General features: G+C 39.9%; 1 protein-coding gene across 10 annotated transcripts in view; it reads right to left on the bottom strand.

Moving 5' to 3' along the window:
* LOC115221295 overlaps nucleotides 1-20,891 on the bottom strand; it is a 355,773-nt gene that overhangs the window by 148,981 nt on the left and 185,901 nt on the right. Inside the window, exon 1 of one of the 10 annotated variants that reach the window (XM_029791445.2) lies at nucleotides 18,050-18,165. The exons of 8 other annotated variants lie outside the window; for them this stretch is intronic. In XM_029791445.2, coding sequence (XP_029647305.1) covers nucleotides 18,050-18,139 — 90 coding nt within the window. In that variant the 5' untranslated portion in view covers nucleotides 18,140-18,165. Of the gene's footprint in view, nucleotides 1-6,105; nucleotides 6,181-18,049; nucleotides 18,166-20,891 lie in introns of those variants that run through there. One more of the 10 variants, XM_029791451.2, reaches the window with a different exon arrangement.

Here is a 20,891-nt window from a genome sequence, read left to right as displayed (position 1 = left end):
ACAAACACACACACACACACACATGGAGCAAAGTCAGACAAGTAAACAAGTACGTTATATGTATATACCACTATAAAAATGGTCAAAACTCCCCACACAGGAACTTAGTTTGATTTGAAAAAAACCCCACTAGAATGGGAGAAAGCACTAATACATGATCTAAGTTATATGATATATATATAAAAAATATAATATACAAATAGATATCTGTAAATATAAAACCATCCGATTTTCTGAGTACCACTTTCTTCTAATATATATATATATATATATATATAATATATATATATATATATATATATATATATATATATATATATACTTAGTTTGATTTGAAAACCCCACTAGAAAGGGATAAAGCGCTAATACATGACCTAAGTTATATGATATATATAAAAAATGTAATATACAAATAAATATCTGTAAATATAAAACCATTCGATTTGTTCTGAGTACCTCATTTCTTCTAATATATATATATATATATATATATATATACATACAGAGACACATATACACAAATAGAGGTTTTAATTTACAAGCAAGAAGCAAAAAAGTACTCCCCACACGAATGTGTATATAATATACACACAACAAACAGCTGAAATTATCATCTGTCTGTGTGTGTGTGTGTGTGTGTGTGTAAAAAAATGTACTATTTATTTATGCAAAACACAGCACAGACACATGTATAGTATGCATATTATATTTTTAATAGGTGTGGCTGTGCATGTGCTCATGTGTATGCATGACTGTGCATATGATGGAGGGGGGGTGTTGAAAGAGAGAAAAAGAGTGTGAGAGAGAGAGAGAGAGAGAAAAAGAGTGTGTGTGTGTGTGTGTGTGTGTGTGCACGCGGGCAGAGCCAGGTTTCAAAGTAATCATCGACCAGCACCACTATGCCACTCTATCACTCCGTTATTGTCTATCGTTCAATCAACACAACCATATATGGGCATATAGCTGCAGAAACCCCCCCTCTCCTCTCCTTCTCCGCCCGCCTCCCGCCTCCTCCTCCCCTCCCGTGCCATGTGACTTGCCTCTCTGCATCACTTCCAGCTGCTACAAGATGCTCACACACACACACACACAACAACACAATTTTACCACACACAAAGACACATCAAAGACACATGCCACACACACACACACACACGCACACATGCACGTGTGTAGTTGTGCATTCGTGTTTCTGGGGGGTGCATTTGTGTGTATGTATGCATACGTGCATATACGTGTGTGCACACATGCATATATGTGTGTGTGTGTGCACATTTGTGCATGTGCAAGGTAAGCTCTATTAGCAATAGAACTGGTGTCGGTATACAACACTATGTCGGTTGTCAATAGTGATGGTGGTGTTGGACAAAACAGGTAGTACAGTTATACAGTGGGTAAGTTTGTTGGTAGATGGATGGGTAGGCAGGTAAGTAGGTTGGTTGGTGAGCAGGTGGATGAGTAGGGTACATGGGTATCTAACCCCCAAAACACTGCCTCCTATATCGGAAACCTGACAGCTGCATCAAGGCTGGACAATGTTTTTAGGCTGCTAAGAAGTAGCATGTATGCAGCGAGGAGACACTTTCTCGTTGAGCAAGACCCACAACCCTCTCAGCACTGGGACCCTATGTCTAACTTTACCCTCTACCTGGGCTCAGAAAATACTGTTTCTAGAATAAGAATAGGATGGAGAAAGTTCAGAGAATTACCAACTCTGTTGGAAACAAAAGGACTCTCTCTCAGAGTGAAAGGTAGATTGCATGATGCTTGTGTGAGAACAGCTATACTCCATAGTAGTGAAACATGGGCTCTGAATGCAGAGGACATGTGTAAACCAGAGAGGAATGAAGGTAATATGGTTTGCAGGATGTGCAACATCAGTGTGCACGACTGACAAAGTGCAACTGTATTGAGAGAAAAGTTAGGTATAAGACAAATTAAATGTGGAGCTCCCAGGGGTAACCTGTCTTGAATTCCTCTGTTACTGCCTGGAGCACTATAACCCTTTAAATCGTCTGAGTGTTTTGGTGACACTGCAGTGTAGAGTGTTGGGGTCAGGTGAGGCTTTAAAAAGAATACTGGGTTTGATTTATTCAAGTAAACCTTTCAAAGTGGTGCCCCAGCATGGCCACAGTCCAAAGACAAACAAATAAAAGATAAAAAACAGATCCAGTCTTTTTGAATACAACATTGTCCAAATGTATCTTTTTTTTACTTAAAAAATGATAAAATGTGATTTGAGTCAAGTACTAGGGTCAATATAACTGACTAACTGTATCAACCAGATTTTCAGCTGTTATACCCTGCTAGTTACAATGCACTCCCTTGCATTGTTGCAGCCATCAAATGATGCTACCCTGGCTGGCTAGGTGGGCAAGCCAACATACCCACTGAATAGGAGGCTAGTCTGTTGCAGGGTTACGAGAGCACAATACATCGCATCCCCAAAGTCCATCCCCTCCTCACCGTGGTGGGGACGCTGGCAATGGGTAGTGTCAGAGCTATGCCGCCAGGAACTTCGGTTCCTGGTAGGGCCACCCAAGGCACATTGGTCTGACACCAAGTGGTATTAGGGTCACAACCTGGCATACAGGGCTCTGGTGAAAATCCTCGGAGTGTCTGCTTTGGCAACCGGAGGCTCCTCGGTCGTTCTGTCCCTGCGTCTGCAGACAATCTGCAACAAAAAGGATGTCTCCACATGCGGGATTGTTAGGGACCGCTTGTGAAATCCACATATTCCCACAAAACTTCTTCCATGAGTAGAAGAAGCCGACTCAACCCACCCGGGGTGAATGTCAGTACAAGGACAAGTAATACATCGCTGGTCTGGGAATTGAAACCCTGATCTTGCAATCTTGAGTATAACACTTTAACCACTAGGCCATGCGCCTTCACATAACTGACTATAGACTCCCTTAAAAGACTGATGGGAGACCTGTGCTTATTTGTTCAATACCTTGAACAGATTATTCAGTAATACAGATGTGAAAGCTAGTGTTAGCCATGTGGAGGTACGGGTGTGGTCATGTGGTAAGAAGCTTGCTTCTTGACCACATGGTCCCGAGTTCAGACCCACTGTCTGGTATCTTGGATAAGTGTTTTCTACTTTAGCCTTGGGCCAACCAAAGCCTTGCAAGTAGATTTCATAGATGGAAACTGAAAGAAGCCCATCGTATATGTATGTGTGTGTGTGTGTGCCTTTATGTGTGTATTTGTCCCTCACCACTTCTTGACAACAGTTGTTGGTGTGTTTACATCCCTGTAACTTGGTGGTTCTGCAAAAGACACTGATAAAGTACCAGGCTTAAAATAAGTACAGGGAACAATTCATTCGACTAAAATTTCTTCAAGGCATTGCTCTAGCTTGGCCACAGTCTAATGACTGAAACAAGTGAAAGATAAAACCAAACAACATATAAACTAATTATTAGTATCTTCTGTGTACATAAGGGGTTAAGATAGCTCAAAGAACCATCACACACATTTGACATGTTTGTGTTTAAAAAGCAAAATGAAATTAACCCTCGTTACCATATTTCTGTTGAGATGCTCTGTGTTTCTTTCAATTAATTTTAGATATAACAAACAATTTAGTAAAATAACTTAGTTATCATTAAGCTAATGATAGGAACATAAATTGTGACTAGCTAATGATAGGAACATAAATTGTGACTAAGGTTAAGTGGAAGATTTTAATTCAGAACTTATGAAAACAAGACATTTGCATTACAGAGCCAGAGGCGGTTTCAGCCAAGTTGGTATCAAAAGGGTTGGTAGGATTTGAATTTGCAGGTTCAAATCCTGTTTGAGTAAAACATCAGATCTACTCACTCAAACAAAAAAATTATTTGTGAGTAACCACCAAACAGCTTTTTGGGTAGGAAGCATTGAAGGGTTGTGAGGATCATATAGTTTACTGAAGGTTTAGTATTACATCACATTGTCATATTCTGCAATATATGTCAAGATAATAATTTATAGAGAAGAGTTGCTCCAAATTGTAGAAGTAGACTATGGCAAACTTCTGTAGAACAGGATAGACTATGATATATAGTACAAAGATATGGGATACCCTGGGAGAACAAGAGAGATTGCTAGGACAAAAGAGGCTATGGTAGGACAAAGTCATCTGAGGATGACATAGAAACAGGATTTCATGATGTGCTCCTATTACAAACTGTTATGGTGTGGTGTTTTCCACAATTATAATCTATTGGATCTACTCTAGTAGCCATGATATTTTCTTGGTATCGGATACAGTGTATCTCTTCTAAACCGGAATGGTAATACACCACTTCGGCTATCATGCTATTGCTGGTAGCTCTGCAAGACACCAAATTTGAACCCTCTACCTTGACTGTGACTCGAACTCGACTATAACACATAACTGACACTTGACTCCAACTGAGAACTCATACAACGGAATCTACAACGACTGACGCACAACTCTCTGTATTGGTTGATGTCGTTTCACTTTATAGTGGCTGACTCATGCCACTTGTCCTGTGGGAAGGGTGTACAATTTCCATTACAACACAAACCTATCCAACCCACATCAACAATGTAAAACTGAAGATTAAACAATTTTAATGATGATGATGCTGTTTTTGGTAATGATGGGCTCTCTACATGTTGGGGGGGGGGAGTATATGATGCCAAAGTTAGACAGAATGAAGGTGTGTACTGTCTATATAAGATATCAGAAAAAGATACACCATTGGATATAGGCCCAGGGAGATCAACCTTCGCGTGTTTATATTTCATGTCAACATGACCTAAAGGAAACAGACACATCAGCTGACCATCCAAAGGTAAGAGCTGGTCTCTTCCCCCCCCCCCTCTCTCTCTTTCTTTCTCTCTTTTAGTAATTTGTGGGGTTGGGGATATTATTGGTCTGAAAGTTTTATAACAGTAGGTTTGAAAATATTGTAATGGAAAAGTATAATTACTTGAGAGTAAGAGAGAGACTGATGAACAAATGTGAGTGAGAGAGAGAGAGAGAGAGGGAACGAGACAGAGGGAGGTGGAAGGGAGGGAGGGAGATGCCAATATAAGAGCAAGGAAAGAAATTTAATCACTACAGAGATAGTATCTGAGAGTTTTTGGTTTAAGAGGAAGTGTGCATGTGAAAGTTTGAGTCATTAAGTAGGATAGATTCACCTCATCAAGTTGGGAAAGAAGAAAGCATTAAAACTGACTCCCGTGATAACAGACAGGGTGTACACAATGAATTCTAAATATCTACCTAGACACCCATCTTAGAGGTGCCGCTCACAGTTTACAGCCTGTTCTAATAAACACGGCTGTAACAGCGAGAAGCACATACAACAACACCACAAAATTGCTACAGCTCAACCGTTCTCCAAATCTTATCCAGACACACACAAACAATAACACTCAAATAACCACATCAATTTTTTCTCTTGGTTGGGTGGGGACCATAGCCCCGATTCCAAGTTGTCAATCTAGTTTGATAAATCCTGAGAAGTTGAGGTTAGTTAGTTAGTTAGTTAGTTAATTTTTTGGCTCAAAAAGCAAAAAAGCAAGGCCATGTAGGGGGACATGGAGTTATGTACAGGGTGGTGTTCATGTAAAGAGTTCAGGCCACTTGTGGTCAAGGGAGACTTTGAACCGAGCGGTCGTCGGCATCTTCACCATCTCGTCTGGCAGCTTATTCCACGGATTTTGTTATGTTTGTTGCCCATCTCTGCATTACCGTGTCTCTACAGCAGTGGTTCCCAAACTATGAGTCGCGACCCACAGATGGGTCACAAACGGAATCTTAGTGGGTCGCAAAAAGTTATAAAATCACGCATTAGCTTTGATTAACTGCTGTCTATCGAGATAGTTCAAGACTTGTAAGTGGGTCATCATAAACTGGTGTGATAAATAGTGGGTCGCGACTCTAAAAAGTTTGGGAGCCACTGCTCTACAGTAATTACAGCCAAAACATTTGCACATGTCAAACAAGAATTGGAAGTTTATTCAATGTAAGCAGTAGATGGGGGCCATAGACCAGAACTTTAGGGGTTAGAAATGGTAGGTGGGGACTACTTTTGGGAAACAATAAACAAACTTTTATCCAACAAGTACAACAGGCCTTACCAATCTTTCCTTGCCGCAACACTGAGAGACAACATCTATTTTTGACCGCCATCCATCCATGGTGACCTTTCCAACTAAAACTGCCCCCAACACATTATCTCAGACTTTTATAGTCGTTTCTCTGAAACATTTCCTATGTTACTGAAACAGTCTCTCCTTTGTTCAGATCTTAAACTCAAGTGACCACTTGATGAATATCCATACTTGACCTCAAACGACATCCAATAGAGATTAACTACTACACTTAGATTAAACTCATGATATATTACACACTTGATGCAGCGACGTAATAAACTGTATCATGTGGCATTGTTGTCAGCATGGGCGGGCCACACTGTCCTTATTACTAAAGGGCACAGTGTAGTAAGATTTGGAGTTGGAACGCATGAGAATTATTGTAAGAACTATTGAGAGCTGACAACAGGAAGATCTGAGGAACTTTTGAGTCATAATGTACTAAATAATACAAATATATATATGGGGCAATTAGAGTCCCTGTCAGTATATATGTACACAGTTATGTGCTTTAGTTACAGAAGTAGAGCATTTTAGCTCTTATTTCTAGCAATGTAGGTGTTCAAACGCCCTTAGCTACATTTAGTAACAATTAAAGTTTTCCTTTTTGGTAATACATTGTGCTGGTTGTCTATATTAATTTATATATATATATATATATATATATATATATATGTATGAATTTATTAATATATATACATATATATATAAAAATTTATACACACACACACACACTTCTTAATATATCATATATAGTTGTAGGTGTGTGGTCAAGAAGTTCATTTCCTAACCACATGGTTTCGGGTTCAGTCCACTACACGGAACCTTAGGCAAGAGTCTTCTACTATAGTCTCAGGCCGACCAGAGCCTTGTGAGTGGATTTGGTAGACGGAAACCAAAAGAAGCCCATCGTATATATGTGCATATATATATATATGTATGCATGTGTGTATGTTTGTATGTCTGTGTTTGTCACCCCCAACATCGCTTGACAACCGATGCTGGTGTGTTTACGTCCCTGTAACTTAGCAGTTCGGCAAAAGAGACCGATAGAATAAGTACTAGGCTTACAAAGAACAAGTCTTGGGGGCAATTTGCTCGGCTAAAGGCGGTGCTCCAGCATGGCCACAGTCAAATGACTGAAACAAGTAAAAGAGTAAAGAGTATATATATATATATATATATATATATATATATATGGGGCAATTAGAGATGCAGCACAAAGTTTAGTCAGTGAACAGGTCGTGGTTTCAAAGCAACGAAAATATTTTGACAGAAATTAAATTTAGATGTTGACATGAATCTAACGGTTTTTTTTTGTGTATGTTTTAACCCTTTAGTATTTAAACCCGGCCATATCCGGCCAAAATAGCTAATCTGTTTTATGTTCAAACTGACCAGATCCAGGCTCTCACACCTACCCTACAATGTTATTCTACATTAAGTAATTACACCATCAAGATCTTGAAGATATGAGATAATGCATGATTAATTCAAATCAATGGGAATCAATAGGCATTATGTTTGATAGAATAATCTGAACACTAAAGGGTTAAACATCTTATAAACACATTCCACACTGCAATTGTTTTTGTTTCAGCACACGATCTCAGATCAAGGCACTTACTATGCAAGTACATCTCCAGAACAGACAGACAGAGATAGAGACATATGTATTTTATATATATAAAATATATATATATAGTGGTGGTGCCCCAGCATGGCCGCGGCTTTCGGGCTAAAACAATTTTAAGGATTTAGATTAATGTCATCGTTTCTTGTTTTATTCTAATGAGCCTAATTAAATGAAGCCAGTTTCCTTGGATTCTGGATTTCATCCTAATTAAATAACAGCTTCCTTCGTTAAGACACTGGCTTGGATGCTCCTGAAAGGTCGAACGTGTCTCTGTCTTGTTAGTGTTTCCTCTTAGTGCTTGCCTTTCTTGACACCAAACACAGCATTTAGACTAGTGTGTGTGTGTGTGTGTGTGGAAGATCAAACTATTTTCACAATTACATGAAGAAATATCATATTGCATCTATCTCGTGACAGTGGAGGAACTGTAGAGAAGTGGAGAGGGTACTGTATTCTCTGACATAAAAGTCAAAAATTTTCAGACCTAATTTTACAGCTGAAAATGGCAGGTTGACTTATACACCAAGATAACTTTGGAGGACCGAGAACTCCACGTGAAATGAAGCAGGATTTGGAACGATAGTCCATACTACATCAAGTTGCATGCCAGAAAATACTGTAAAAATAGTTGAATCAAACCTATGTAGATTATTGCAGAGGTGATGTTGAAGCTGACAACTTGGGATACAATAATAATCTTTTCTACTCTAGGCACAAGGCCCGAAATTTGAGGTGAGGGGGCCAGTCGATTAGATCGACCCTAGTGTACAACTGGTACTTAATTTATCGACTGCGAAAGGATGAAAGGCAAAGTCGACCTCGGCGGAGTTTGAACTCAGAACGTAAAGACAGGCGAAATACAGCTAAGGATTTTGCCCGGCGTGCAAACGTTTCTTTCCTACTCTAGGCAAAAGGCCCAATATTGAGGGGGAGGGCAGTCGATTAGATCGACCCCAGTGTGTAACTGGTACTTAATTTATCGACCCCGAAAGGATGAAAGGCAAAGTCAACCTCGGCGGAATTTGAACTCAGAACGTAATGGCGGATGAAATATGGCTACGCATTTCGCCCAGCGTGCTAACGTTTCTGCCAGCTCGCCAACTTGGGACAATAATAATAATGATAATAATAATACAGTGAGGCATTCAAAGATGTTTATGTTGTGATGTTCATGCTTTTGCCATGGATATTACAATGGCAGAGAGAGACAGAAAGAGAGAATGTGTGTGTTTGTGTGTGTTAAATGGAAATAGAACCAAGTGAATTTATTATTTCAGTAGGAATTCCCTCCTGGTTCTGTTTCAGGGTCTCTCAGAAGAAGTAGAGAGATGTTGTGATGTTGATCTCATTCTAGAAGCTATCATTAGAGTTACTGAATGAAGTGGGATCAGATTCAAGAGTAGACTGGTAGATTGAGGAGCGGGTTCTAAACACACCACATACTACAACAGCCACCACCACCACTACCACTCCACTTACGTCACCTCCCCCTTCACTCTCCTTTACATGAATGATGTCTTGTTTAATGAGATCGATTGAAACAATCAGGTAGGATTCCAACCGGCTGACTGGCGGGGAGGGGGGGTGACCTTAACATGAGGGATTAGTCAAGTTGAAGGAGTTAACACAATAACAGCTGTAAGGGCCTGGTGGTGGTGGTGGTGGTTGTAGTGGTGGTGGTGATGGTGATGGTGGTGTTGGTGTTGGTGGTGGTGGTGATGGTGTTGGTGGTGATGGTGATGGTGGTGATGGTGGTGATGGTGGTGGTGATGGTGGTGGTGGTGGTTGTAGTGGTGGTGGTGGTGGTGGTTGTAGTGGTGGTGGTGGTAGTGGTTGTAGTGGTGGTGGTGGTGTTGGTGGTGGTGGTGGTGTTGGTGGTGGTGGTGGTGGTGATGGTGATGGTACAAATGATCTGCCAGAAGATAGTGGCAGTGGTGGTGTGTTGTGTAATATGGTGGTGGTGGTGATGGTAATTGTGGTGGCATGGCATATAGTATTCATTCAATAAGATATAATCGGGGTGGGGGGAGTGAAGAGAAGGAAGTAGAGGAAAGAGCAAATCAAGTGTCTAGCGCCACTACCACCTGTACCTCTGTTACTATTACCACTACTACTACTACCACAACTACAGAAATATCTACACAACTACAACCCACTGTCACCACAACCACACCATACTACACTATCACCAAGACACCGTGCTGGCACAACTGCACTAGCACAACCGCCGCTACCACTGCCGCCACCACCACCACCACCACCACCACCAAACAACCACTTCAGCAATGTTGGAAACAGGAATTCTAAAATGAACCAAACATTCCTGAAGTTACATTGAAATGGTGACAGGAATGACTTGACAGATCTCTAGAGTGGCCTGCTTTTGCTCTCCCCTCCTCACTCCCCCCACCACCACCACCAACAACACCACCACCCCCACCACACTGGGCTGTGAGAAAAGTTTTATTTTCCTATGCTAAGCTAATATTTACCCCTGCCTCCCCATGTGTACCGTTGATGTGACAGAGGTATGGCTTTAAAACCCTGAACTGAAAATCCCAAGGTAGGAGACACAGATAGATAAACCCAGTTAGTGTAGGGACACCTGTCACCATATTGTAGGGAACACTCATAAACCCAGCACAGGGCTGGCTACCTGTTGCCACAGTGTAAAGGACACAGATAAACCCAGTGCAGGGTCATCTGTCATCATACTATAGGGGATACTTATGAATCCAGCAGGGTTACTGGTTGTCATTATATAGAGGGAAAACCCAGTGTAGGGTCACTTGTCACTGTAGGAGACACTTACGAACCCAGCATAGGGATACCTGTCACCTTAGTGTAGCGGACACAGATAAACCCAGTGTAGGGTCACCTGCACTGTAGGAGACACTTACGAACCCAACATAGGGATACCTGTCACCTTAGTGTAGCGGACACAGATAAACCCAGTGTAGGGTCATCTGTTATCATACTGTAGGGGACACTTATGAATCCAGCAGGGTTACTGGTTGTCGTTGTGTAAAGGGAAAACCCAGTGTAGGGTCAGCTGTCACTGTAGGAGACACTTATGAACCCAACATAGGGACACCTGTCACCATAGTGTAGCGGACACAGATAAACCCAGTGTAGAGTCACCTGTCACTGTAGGAGACACTTACGAACCCAGCAAAGGGATACCTGTCACCTTAGTGTAGCAGACAGATAAACCCAGTGTAGAGTCACCTGTCACCGTAGGAGACACTTACGAACCCAGTAAAGGGATACCTGTCATCTTAGTGTAGCAGACAGATAAACCCAGTGTAGGGTCACCTGTCACCGTAGGAGACACTTACGAACCCAGCAAAGGGATACCTGTCACCTTAGTGTAGCAGACAGATAAACTCAGTGTAGAGTCACCTGTCACCGTAGGAGACACTTACGAACCCAGCATAGGGATACCTGTCACCGTAGGAGACACTTACGAACCCAGCAAAGGGATACCTGTCACCTTAGTGTAGCAGGCAGATAAACCCAGTGTAGAGTCACCTGTCACCGTAGGAGACACTTACGAACCCAGCAAAGGGATACCTGTCACCTTAGTGTAGCAGACAGATAAACCCAGTGTAGGGTCACCTGTCACTGTAGGAGACACTAACGAACCCAGAATAGGGACACCTGTCACCATAGTGTAGCAGACACAGATAAACCCAGTGTAGAGTCACCTGTGGTCATAAGGGAGGCAGAAATGCTGAAGATGGTAAACCAGGGTAGTGTAAGACCACTTTAATTGAGGAAAATATGATGGTCATCAAACAAGACATGAAGGTGAAGATGGACATTGTGGAATTTGATAGACAACCATCAGTATGTGTATGTATATGAAGCGAACTTTGCATGTGTAGTGTGGAATCTGTGTTTTCTGTTTGTGCGTGTAGTATGGTATCTGTGAGTTTCAGAGAAATGATTCACCATTTTAACTAGATAGAGAGGGGAGAGGTGTCAAAAGAAATGAAAAAAAACACAAAGCTGTGTATTGGGTTGTTAGAAGTGAAAATATTGAAGTTTCTATGTAACAGCAAAGCTCTAAACTTGACAAGTGTCTGCTGCCATTGGGGGCAAAATCAACAACAAATACCCAGACCACCATGCCCCCTTCTCAGTTCCATCCCCAACCCATCCTGCCACAAAAAGCCCCAAAAATTGTACTGGAGGGGGGATACACACCAGTAGTAACAGATGAAGAGAAAGAACAGATATTACCAAGTCTGCCTCATCTGGACCTACTCTGGCCACCACTCCAGAAACTACTGACATACAGATAAGTTAATGAAGGAACTCGCTAGAAATAGCAACTAAAATCTCCGAAATTATACACTACAATCTTTAAAAAGGGAGGGCACATTGGATAGAATTGTCCTAGATTACACTATGTCAAAAAGAAAGATGGGTTGGTCATGGCTGGAATGCCCTTGATCGTAGGTCAACTTGACTGAGGCAAGGGGAGAGACAACCAGCATCCCCATAAACCACTGCCCCTGCCATTGTCATGGTGGAATGGTACAAAAGATAGGGATGTAGAACACCAGACATAGCTTGCAGTATTTCATTACATCATTTAACATTTAGGGGTGGAATGACCCTCATGTTTGTATTTGGCTACGGTTCTTCTAGGGTCAACAAACTGAATGCCAGTCATACACTAGGGAGAGTAAGCCTGAAATAACAGAGGAAAGACAAAGAGGGGTTGACTGGTATTTTAAAACTATTTAGACAATGCAAAATCACATTCTTTAGGAACATTCTTTAGGAATCTCTACAGACTTTACAATTTGTGTGTGTGTGTGTCTGTTCTCAACAATGTTTTTGTCTATGGACCCTCCTACTTTACTCTATTGGACCCTAATAAACATTTGACGATTAAAAAATCCTATTATTATATTTTTATAATCAAATATTATTAGGAACTCTCTTTACTCTCTCTCTTTTACTCTTTTACTTGTTTCAGTCATTTGACTGCGGCCATGCTGGAGCATCGCCTTTAGTCGAGTAAATCGACCCCAGGACTTATTCTTTGTAAGCTTAATACTTAGTCTATCAGTCTCTTTTGCTGAATCGCTAAGTTACGGGGACGTAAACACACCAGCATCAGTTGTCAAGCAATGTTGGGGGGACAAACACAGCCACACAAACATATACACACACACACACACCACACACACACATATATATTATATATATATATATAATATATATATATATACATACATACATATATACGACGGGCTTCTTTCAGTTTCCGTCCACCAAATCCACTTACAAGGCTTTGGTCGGCCTGAGGCTATAGTAGAAGACACTTGCCCAAGGTGCCACGCAGTGAGACTGAACCCAGAATCATGTGGTTGGTAAGCAAGCTACTTACCACACAGCCACTCCTGCGCCTATATAAAAAAAAGTTAAAATATTTTGTGTATTTCAGAAGTATAACCAATTTATTGCAGATATATTTTAACAACAAAATCGTATGTGGAGCCCCAAGAAACCACTGATCTACGTGAAGGGATCGCCATCACTCCCTGCCGGAGCCACGTGGAGCTTTAGGTGTTTTCACTCAATAAACACTCACAACGCCTGGTCTGGGAATCGAAACCATGATCCTACGACTACGAGTCCACTGAGCCATTGTGCTTCCACATACACACACACACATGTATGTATGTATGTATGTGTGTGTGTGTGTGTATGTGTGTGTGTGTTTGTCACCCTCCCACCCCTCCCCCAGAACAACTGGTGTTGATTTTTTTTTTTACACCCTGTTAGTGATTTGGCAAATGAAAACAACAGAATAAGTACCAGGTGTTAAAAAAAATACTGAGGTTGATTTGCTTGATTAAACTTTTCAAAGCAGTGCCCCAGCATGATCAAAACAAGTAAAAAGATAAAAGATGCTTGAAAGAATGAGTATGCTGTTAAAACCTTTATTTCAGTGAATCTCAAAGCAAGAGATGAATGCACTGCTATTATCTGGTTTTACTTTAGCACAATAAAGTAATGCTTTTGAAAAACAATTACTGTTGAAAGGGCAATTGTTTCGATCAATACAACTACAGGTAAGAGAAGAGACAATATAATTGACATTGAAAAGTCAATTTAAATGATTAATTAAGCAAATGAAATTGCAACAAGAACTTCAATTGAACTTCTGCTAAAGATCTGATTTTATGGGTCATCAGAAAACGATAAAAATTTAAATTCAGTTAGATTATACCAAGAAATATTTTACTCTTTTACTCATTTCAGTCATTTGACTGTGGCCATGTTGGAGCAACACCTTTAGTCGAGCAAATCGACCACAGGATGTATTCTTTGTAAGCCTAGTACTTATTCTATCGGTCTCTTTTGCCGAACCGCAAAGTTACAGGGAGGTAAACACACCAGCATCGGCTGTGAAGCGAAACATACACACACACATACATATATATATATACACACACATATATATGACGGGCTTCTTTCAGTTTCCGTCTACCAAATTCACTCACAAGGCTTTGGTCGGCCTGAGGCTATAGTAGAAGACACTTACCCAAGGTGCCACGCAGTGGGACTGAACCCGGAACCATGTGGTTGGTAAGCAAGCTACTTACCACACAGCCACTCCTGCGCCTATTTCTAGATCCAATCTTATGCTTTTGGAAATTTTGAGGTGTATATTGCATTTCATTTGAGAAGCTGCTACTGTGAAGGGCATCATTATAATTTTGAGAGACACTGATACAATTTCATCAGATGATAAAGAGGAAATATCTTAATTATGATTTTAAATATTTTTTCATTAATTTGTCAGGAAACATGGTTTGGATCTTAGTTTTATTATTCTTGGATGAATGTCAACTGAAAATTCTCAACTAATTTCAATAATTTTGAAATTAGCTCTAATTCATAATCATTTGTGTGTGTGTGTGTTCTTGGCCAGTGCCAGGGACACATAAAAAGTACCTGTATTGGTAACACGTAAAAGGCATCCAGTACACTCTGCGGAGTGGTTGGCATGAGGAAGGACATTCCACTGCACAAACCAAGTCAAAACAAACTGGAGCCTGGTGCAGCTCTCTGGCTTACCAGCCCTAGTGAAACTATCTTACCCATGCCAGCATGGAAAATAGATGCTAAATGGTGATGATATATATATATATAGATATATATATATATATATAAAGTTAATCCAAACATGAAAACGCAAAGAGAAAACACAACAACGCGAGGACGTGGAACAAATATAGTATTATTGGACACTCAGGAAGGAAGGGAAGAAGGAGGGTTTAATGTTTCGAGCAGAGCTCTTCGTCGGAAACATAGGAGAAAGAAAGATCCAGAGAAGGGAAGACAGAGGAAAAAAATCACCAATGGTACACACACGGTCATATCTTTATTATTATCTATTTAAAATATTTTTCATTTATATATATATATATATATATATATATATATATATACAAAATAAGAAAATGGAGAAACTGGAGGGTTGCACTTACAACCCCTATCTCAATTTGTATATATATATATATAAAACAACACTACTCACTATTCCACCTAAAGTGGAACAATTTCACGATGAGATACAAATCTTAACTACAAAATATTCACTGCCAACACACAATGAGTAATTAGTCAAATAGATACTCATTATGGGAGGGGGGGACAAATGTAGTCTAGAACAGGAATATCAAACTTTGAAGTCAAGTAGAAACAAACAAAAATTAGCCCTCCCCAAAAAAAGTGCATGGGACAATATGAGGTTCACAGTCCTGAATATCCCCAGGAGGAGCAAACTTGGCCCTTTTGGTGTGTATAAATGATGGTAATAATATAATGGGGGAGAATTGTTACTGTGCTAGGCAAAATACTAAGCAGACTTTATGTCTTGAGTTCAAATTCTGCCAAGGCTGACATTGCCTTTTATCCTTTCGGGGTTGATAAAGTAAGTACCAGTTCAGCGCTGGGGTTGATGTAAACTGACTAGCACCCTTCCTCCCAAAATTTCAAGCCTTGTGCCTATAGTAGAAAGGTACATATATGCTGGAGAAGGGAGCATTAGTGTCTGAATTTCAGAAGTATTGAAATGGTAGGACATTGTGTCACATGGTCACAGGGGCCTCTGGCTGCACCACATTACAATACAACAAGAGACAAACAGAATACTGCGTTGGTCCTACCTAACCTAACTCATGTGCTTTCACCAGCATCTGGGCATGGGTGACGTTTATTGTTTTCTTAAATTATATTAAATATTGGCTGTGTGGTAAGTAGCTTGCTAACCAACCACATGGTTCCGGGTTCAGTCCCACTACGTGGCATCTTGGGCAAGTGTCTTCTGCTATAGCCCCGGGCCGACCAATGCCTTGTGAGTGGATTTGGTAGACAGAAACTGAAAGAAGCCTGTCGTATATATGTATATATATATACATATATATATAATTGAGCGCCATACTAATACAATTGTTTGTTTGTATTCCACCTGCCTTCGTCTTTTGTTTATTTTCATAAAGCTTCCCGTTATATATATAGATATATATATATATATACATGTGTGTGTTTGTCCCCCTAGCATTGCTTGACAACCGATGCTGGTGTGTTTACGTCCCCGTCACTTAGCGGTTCGGCAAAAAGGAACCGATAGAATAAGTACCGGGCTTACAAAGAATAAGTCCCGGGGTCGATTTGCTCGACTAAAGGCGGTGTTCCAGCATGGCCGCAGTCAAAATGACTGAAACAAGTAAAAGAGTAATATATATATATATATATATATATATATATATATATATATATATATATATATACACATATAAATAATATTTTGCTGATTTTTACGAAAGCTTAAAAAAACCGTTTTAAAATGTTGCCAAGATGTAAAATGCGTCTGAGTCCCACTCCTCATTTTAGTCTAACTTTGTTTTGTTTATATCCACACATACAAACACTGCGTATATATATATATTAAATGCACAAACGGATGGGTGTTGGCAGTAACAATAAAGAAAAAAAATCCATCACCATTATTATCACTAGTGTTGTTGTTGTTGCTGTATTGGTGGTTTATTATTATTAATTATTTTGCTCTGCATCTTGTTTTGGACAATAACAAAAATATTTACAAACATTCCTGCAGACATACGAACATTCAATTATATATGTATATATATACATAATAATCACATTCATACCTATACACACACACACACACACACGAAACATACCTATATAAACAGTTATACATTCACACATAGACTCATACCTATTTCTTTATTACCCACAAGGGGCTAAACATAGAAGGGACAAACAAGGACAGACATAGGTATTAAGTCGATTACATCGACCCCAGTGCGTAACTGGTACTTAATTTACCGACCTCGAAAGGATGAAAGGCAAAGTCGACCTCGGCGGAATTTGAACCCACAACGTAACGGCAGACGAAATACCTATTTCTTTATTACCCACAAGGGGCTAAACATAGAAGGCACAAACTAGGACAGACATAGGTATTAAGTCGATTACATCGACTCCCCAGTGCGTAACTGGTACTTAATTTACCGACCCCGAAAGGATGAAAGGCAAAGTCGACATCGGCGGAATTTGAACCCACAACGTAACGGCAGACGAAATACCGCTAAGCATTTCGCCCGGCGTGCTAACATTTCTGCCAGCTCGTCATCATACCTACACACACACACAATGAATAAAAGGAAAGAATGATAAACATTATTTACAAAATTATACAAAAATAACATCAACATTATCATCATCATCATCAACTTGATTAAAAGGGTTATAGCTATCTACACGATATTGGAACATTAAGTCTAGAAATAGGGGTGGCAGAATACAAAACAACAACAGCAAAAGTATATTTTGTGAGAAGTTTTTATAGTTTAAAGCATGCTATGTCCTGGTTGTATCTAATGGGACAAGGGCGGGGTTAGAACTGACAACAACAATGATAACACATAACAACGGAGATCCAACGAGACAATCTACACGATCCGGCGGCGAGCTGCTAGAAAGACTAGTCAAATCACCCTCATATCACGCGGGCCGGGCCGACATTGTAGTCTCGTGTGGCATGCCTGTAAATAAGACGGGATGGTCGTGACTGGTATGCCATACCCTTCGATTATTATTAGCTGACTTGACCAAGTAGGGGGCCAAACAGCAAGAAAGGAAATCTTTTATAGCTGAGGCAATGAAAGGCAGGGAGATGAGGTGTGACGACACACAGGGAGAGAGAGGAGGATAGAGAGAGAGAGAAAAATATACCTGATTTGTGTGATCTGTAAAGTCTATTATTTGTCCATAGGAGTGAGAATGCAGAGGAGGAGCAGTTAGATGAAGGCTGTTGTCTACCATAATGTCAGTAATAGACTAGCAGCAAGGAGTGGGGGAGAAAGGGTATTGTAGAAATAGTAGCAGCAGCAGCAGCAGGAAAAGGGTGGTGGTGAGAGAAGACAAAGAGAGAGGGGGGAAGAAGTATGACAACAACACCAACAGCATCATCACGATCATCATGATCATCAGTAGCAGCTGTAGTAGTCAGAAAGACAGTACCACCCCCCCCCCCAGAAATTGCTGCTGCTTCCTAAATATAGCTAATTCTACTGGGGGGCTGCGGTAGGGGTGAAGAGAACAGGGGTACCAAGGGGAGACAGCATCCTGACTCAATTTACTATAATCACACTCTTTAACTCAATTATGGAAACTTTTTTTCTTTTGTTTAATGTGTTTTGGGGATTTTTATTTTATAAAATATATCAATAATAATAATAATAAAAATAATAATAATAATAATAATAATTGTTTGTATTATAAGCACTAGGTCTGAAATTTGGTGAGAGGAGCAAGTCAAAAACATCAACACCAGCGCTCGACTGGGACTTTATTTTTTTGACCCCGAAAGGATAAAAGGTAAAGTCAACCTCAGTGGAATTTGAACTCAGAATGTAAAGTCTAAAAAAATGTCACAAAGCACTTTGTCCAGTGTGCTAATGATTCTGCCAGCTCACCTAATTATTAGTATTATTATTATTAATAATAATAATAATAATAATAATAATAATAATAATAATAATAATAATAATAATAATAATAATAATCCTTATTACTGTAGAAATTTGTGGGAGGAGGATAGTTGAATACATTGACCCCAGTGCTCCACTGGTACTTATTTTATCGGGCCCTGAAAGAATGGAAAGGTATGGTTGACTTCAACGGAATTTGAACTCAGAATGTAAAGGCCAGAAGAAATGCCACACTAAGCATTTCGACCAACATGCTAACAACTCTACCAATCCTTTCTATCCTAATAATAATTATTCTTACTCTAGGCCCAAGGCCTTGAAAATTTGGTGGGTGGGGCTAGTCAAATACACCGACTCCAGTGCATGACTGGTACTTATTTCATTGACTTCAAAAAGATGAAAGACAAAGTCGACTTCGACGGAATTTGAACTCAGAACATAGTGGCAGACGAAATATCACTAAGCATTTCGCCCAGCGTGCTAATGATTCAGCCAACTTACCACCTCGCTATCATAATAATAACGATGATGGTTTATTTGTCACAGAACTGTTGGCCACACATTCTGAGACTCTGAAGAGCCAATTTAAACAACCCCAGTTCATAACTGGTACATAACACAAAGACAACCCAGTCAGGATTTATCTCAGAATGTAAAGAAAAACTCAATCCTACCAGTGACTGGTCAGAATCAATTTGTTTATGAGGGAAGAAATCTACTTCTACTAATATTACTGGTACGTTTCAAACTACGATAAAAAAAATTAAATGAAACATTGGCTATGATGAGATTTGAACTCAAAACATTAGGATAGATACAATGAAGACTACCAATGAGCCAAGTTGTTTACTCTTCCTAAATATAAAGGCGCAGGAGTGGTTGTGTGGTAAGTAGCTTGTTTACCAACCACATGGTTCCAGGTTCAGTCCCACTGCGTGGCACCTTGGGCAAGTGTCTTCTACTATAGCCTCGGGCCGACCAAAGCCTTGTGAGTGGATTTGGTAGACGAAAACTGAAAGAAGCCCGTCATATATATGTATATATATATATATATATATATATATATATATATATATATATATATGCATGTGTGTGTTTGTGTGTCTGTGTTTGTCCCCCTAGCATTGCTTGACAACTGATGCTGGTGTGTTTATGTCCCCGTTACTTAGCGGTTCGGCAAAAGAGACTGATAGAATAAGTACTGGGCTTACAAAAGAATAAGTCCCGGGGTCGAGTTGCTCGATTAAAGGCGATGCTCCAGCATGGCCACAGTCAAATGACTGAAACAAGTAAAAGAGTATAAAACTATCAACACCAACAATGATTGTGGGATCAAGTCACAGGACTTCTGGCTACAACACAGCCTTTCCACATACCAAATCATGTTTGTCTCTCTCTTCCTAGCATCAAGTATAAAACCCTTAATTACTCACTCACACTATCATCACTAATTTCCTTATAAACCTGTTTCCTCATCGCATCATTGAAAGTTCTAACATTTCTGCAAGCTTGGATACAACATATAAACTTTCTAACATAGATGAGTCAGTTATATGCTACACACACCACACATACATACATACCCTGTTGTTGGTGTTAAAATTCCAATGAATCTAGGTTAAAAACCAGCTCTTTCTTGGCAAGAAATCTTGAAATAAAACTGAACAATGACATATATATATATTTATTACTCCCGCCTTAGTGTAGGCAGAAGTATTATTTTCAGTTGTGTTTGTTTGTCTATAGACAAGATATCTCAAGAACCACAGGATGGATTCGGATGAAATTTTCAGGGATGTTTGGCCTCATGACTGGCATAAACTGATTGGATTTGGGGATCAATTTGATACTGGACAAGGAATCTGGATTATTTTTCCAGTTTTTTACTTAATTTTTGAGAGCAGTTGGGTTCATTTTAAGTATTCTCGTTTGTGAGAGCAGTTGAGTTTATATCAGATATTCTCATTTTAAAAATTATCTCTGGCTAATCATAGGGAGAATGTTGGTGTTGCTTTGGTGGAGGTTTGCGCTCTCTGAGTGGTCTTGTTAATATTTTTTTTTGGCTGTGTGGTAAGTAGCTTGCT

Source organism: Octopus sinensis, linkage group LG18 (assembly GCF_006345805.1).
Source record: "Octopus sinensis linkage group LG18, ASM634580v1, whole genome shotgun sequence".
In the NCBI taxonomy this organism is placed as follows: Eukaryota; Metazoa; Mollusca; class Cephalopoda; order Octopoda; family Octopodidae; genus Octopus; species Octopus sinensis.
This window is presented reverse-complemented; position numbering and strand designations above follow the sequence as displayed.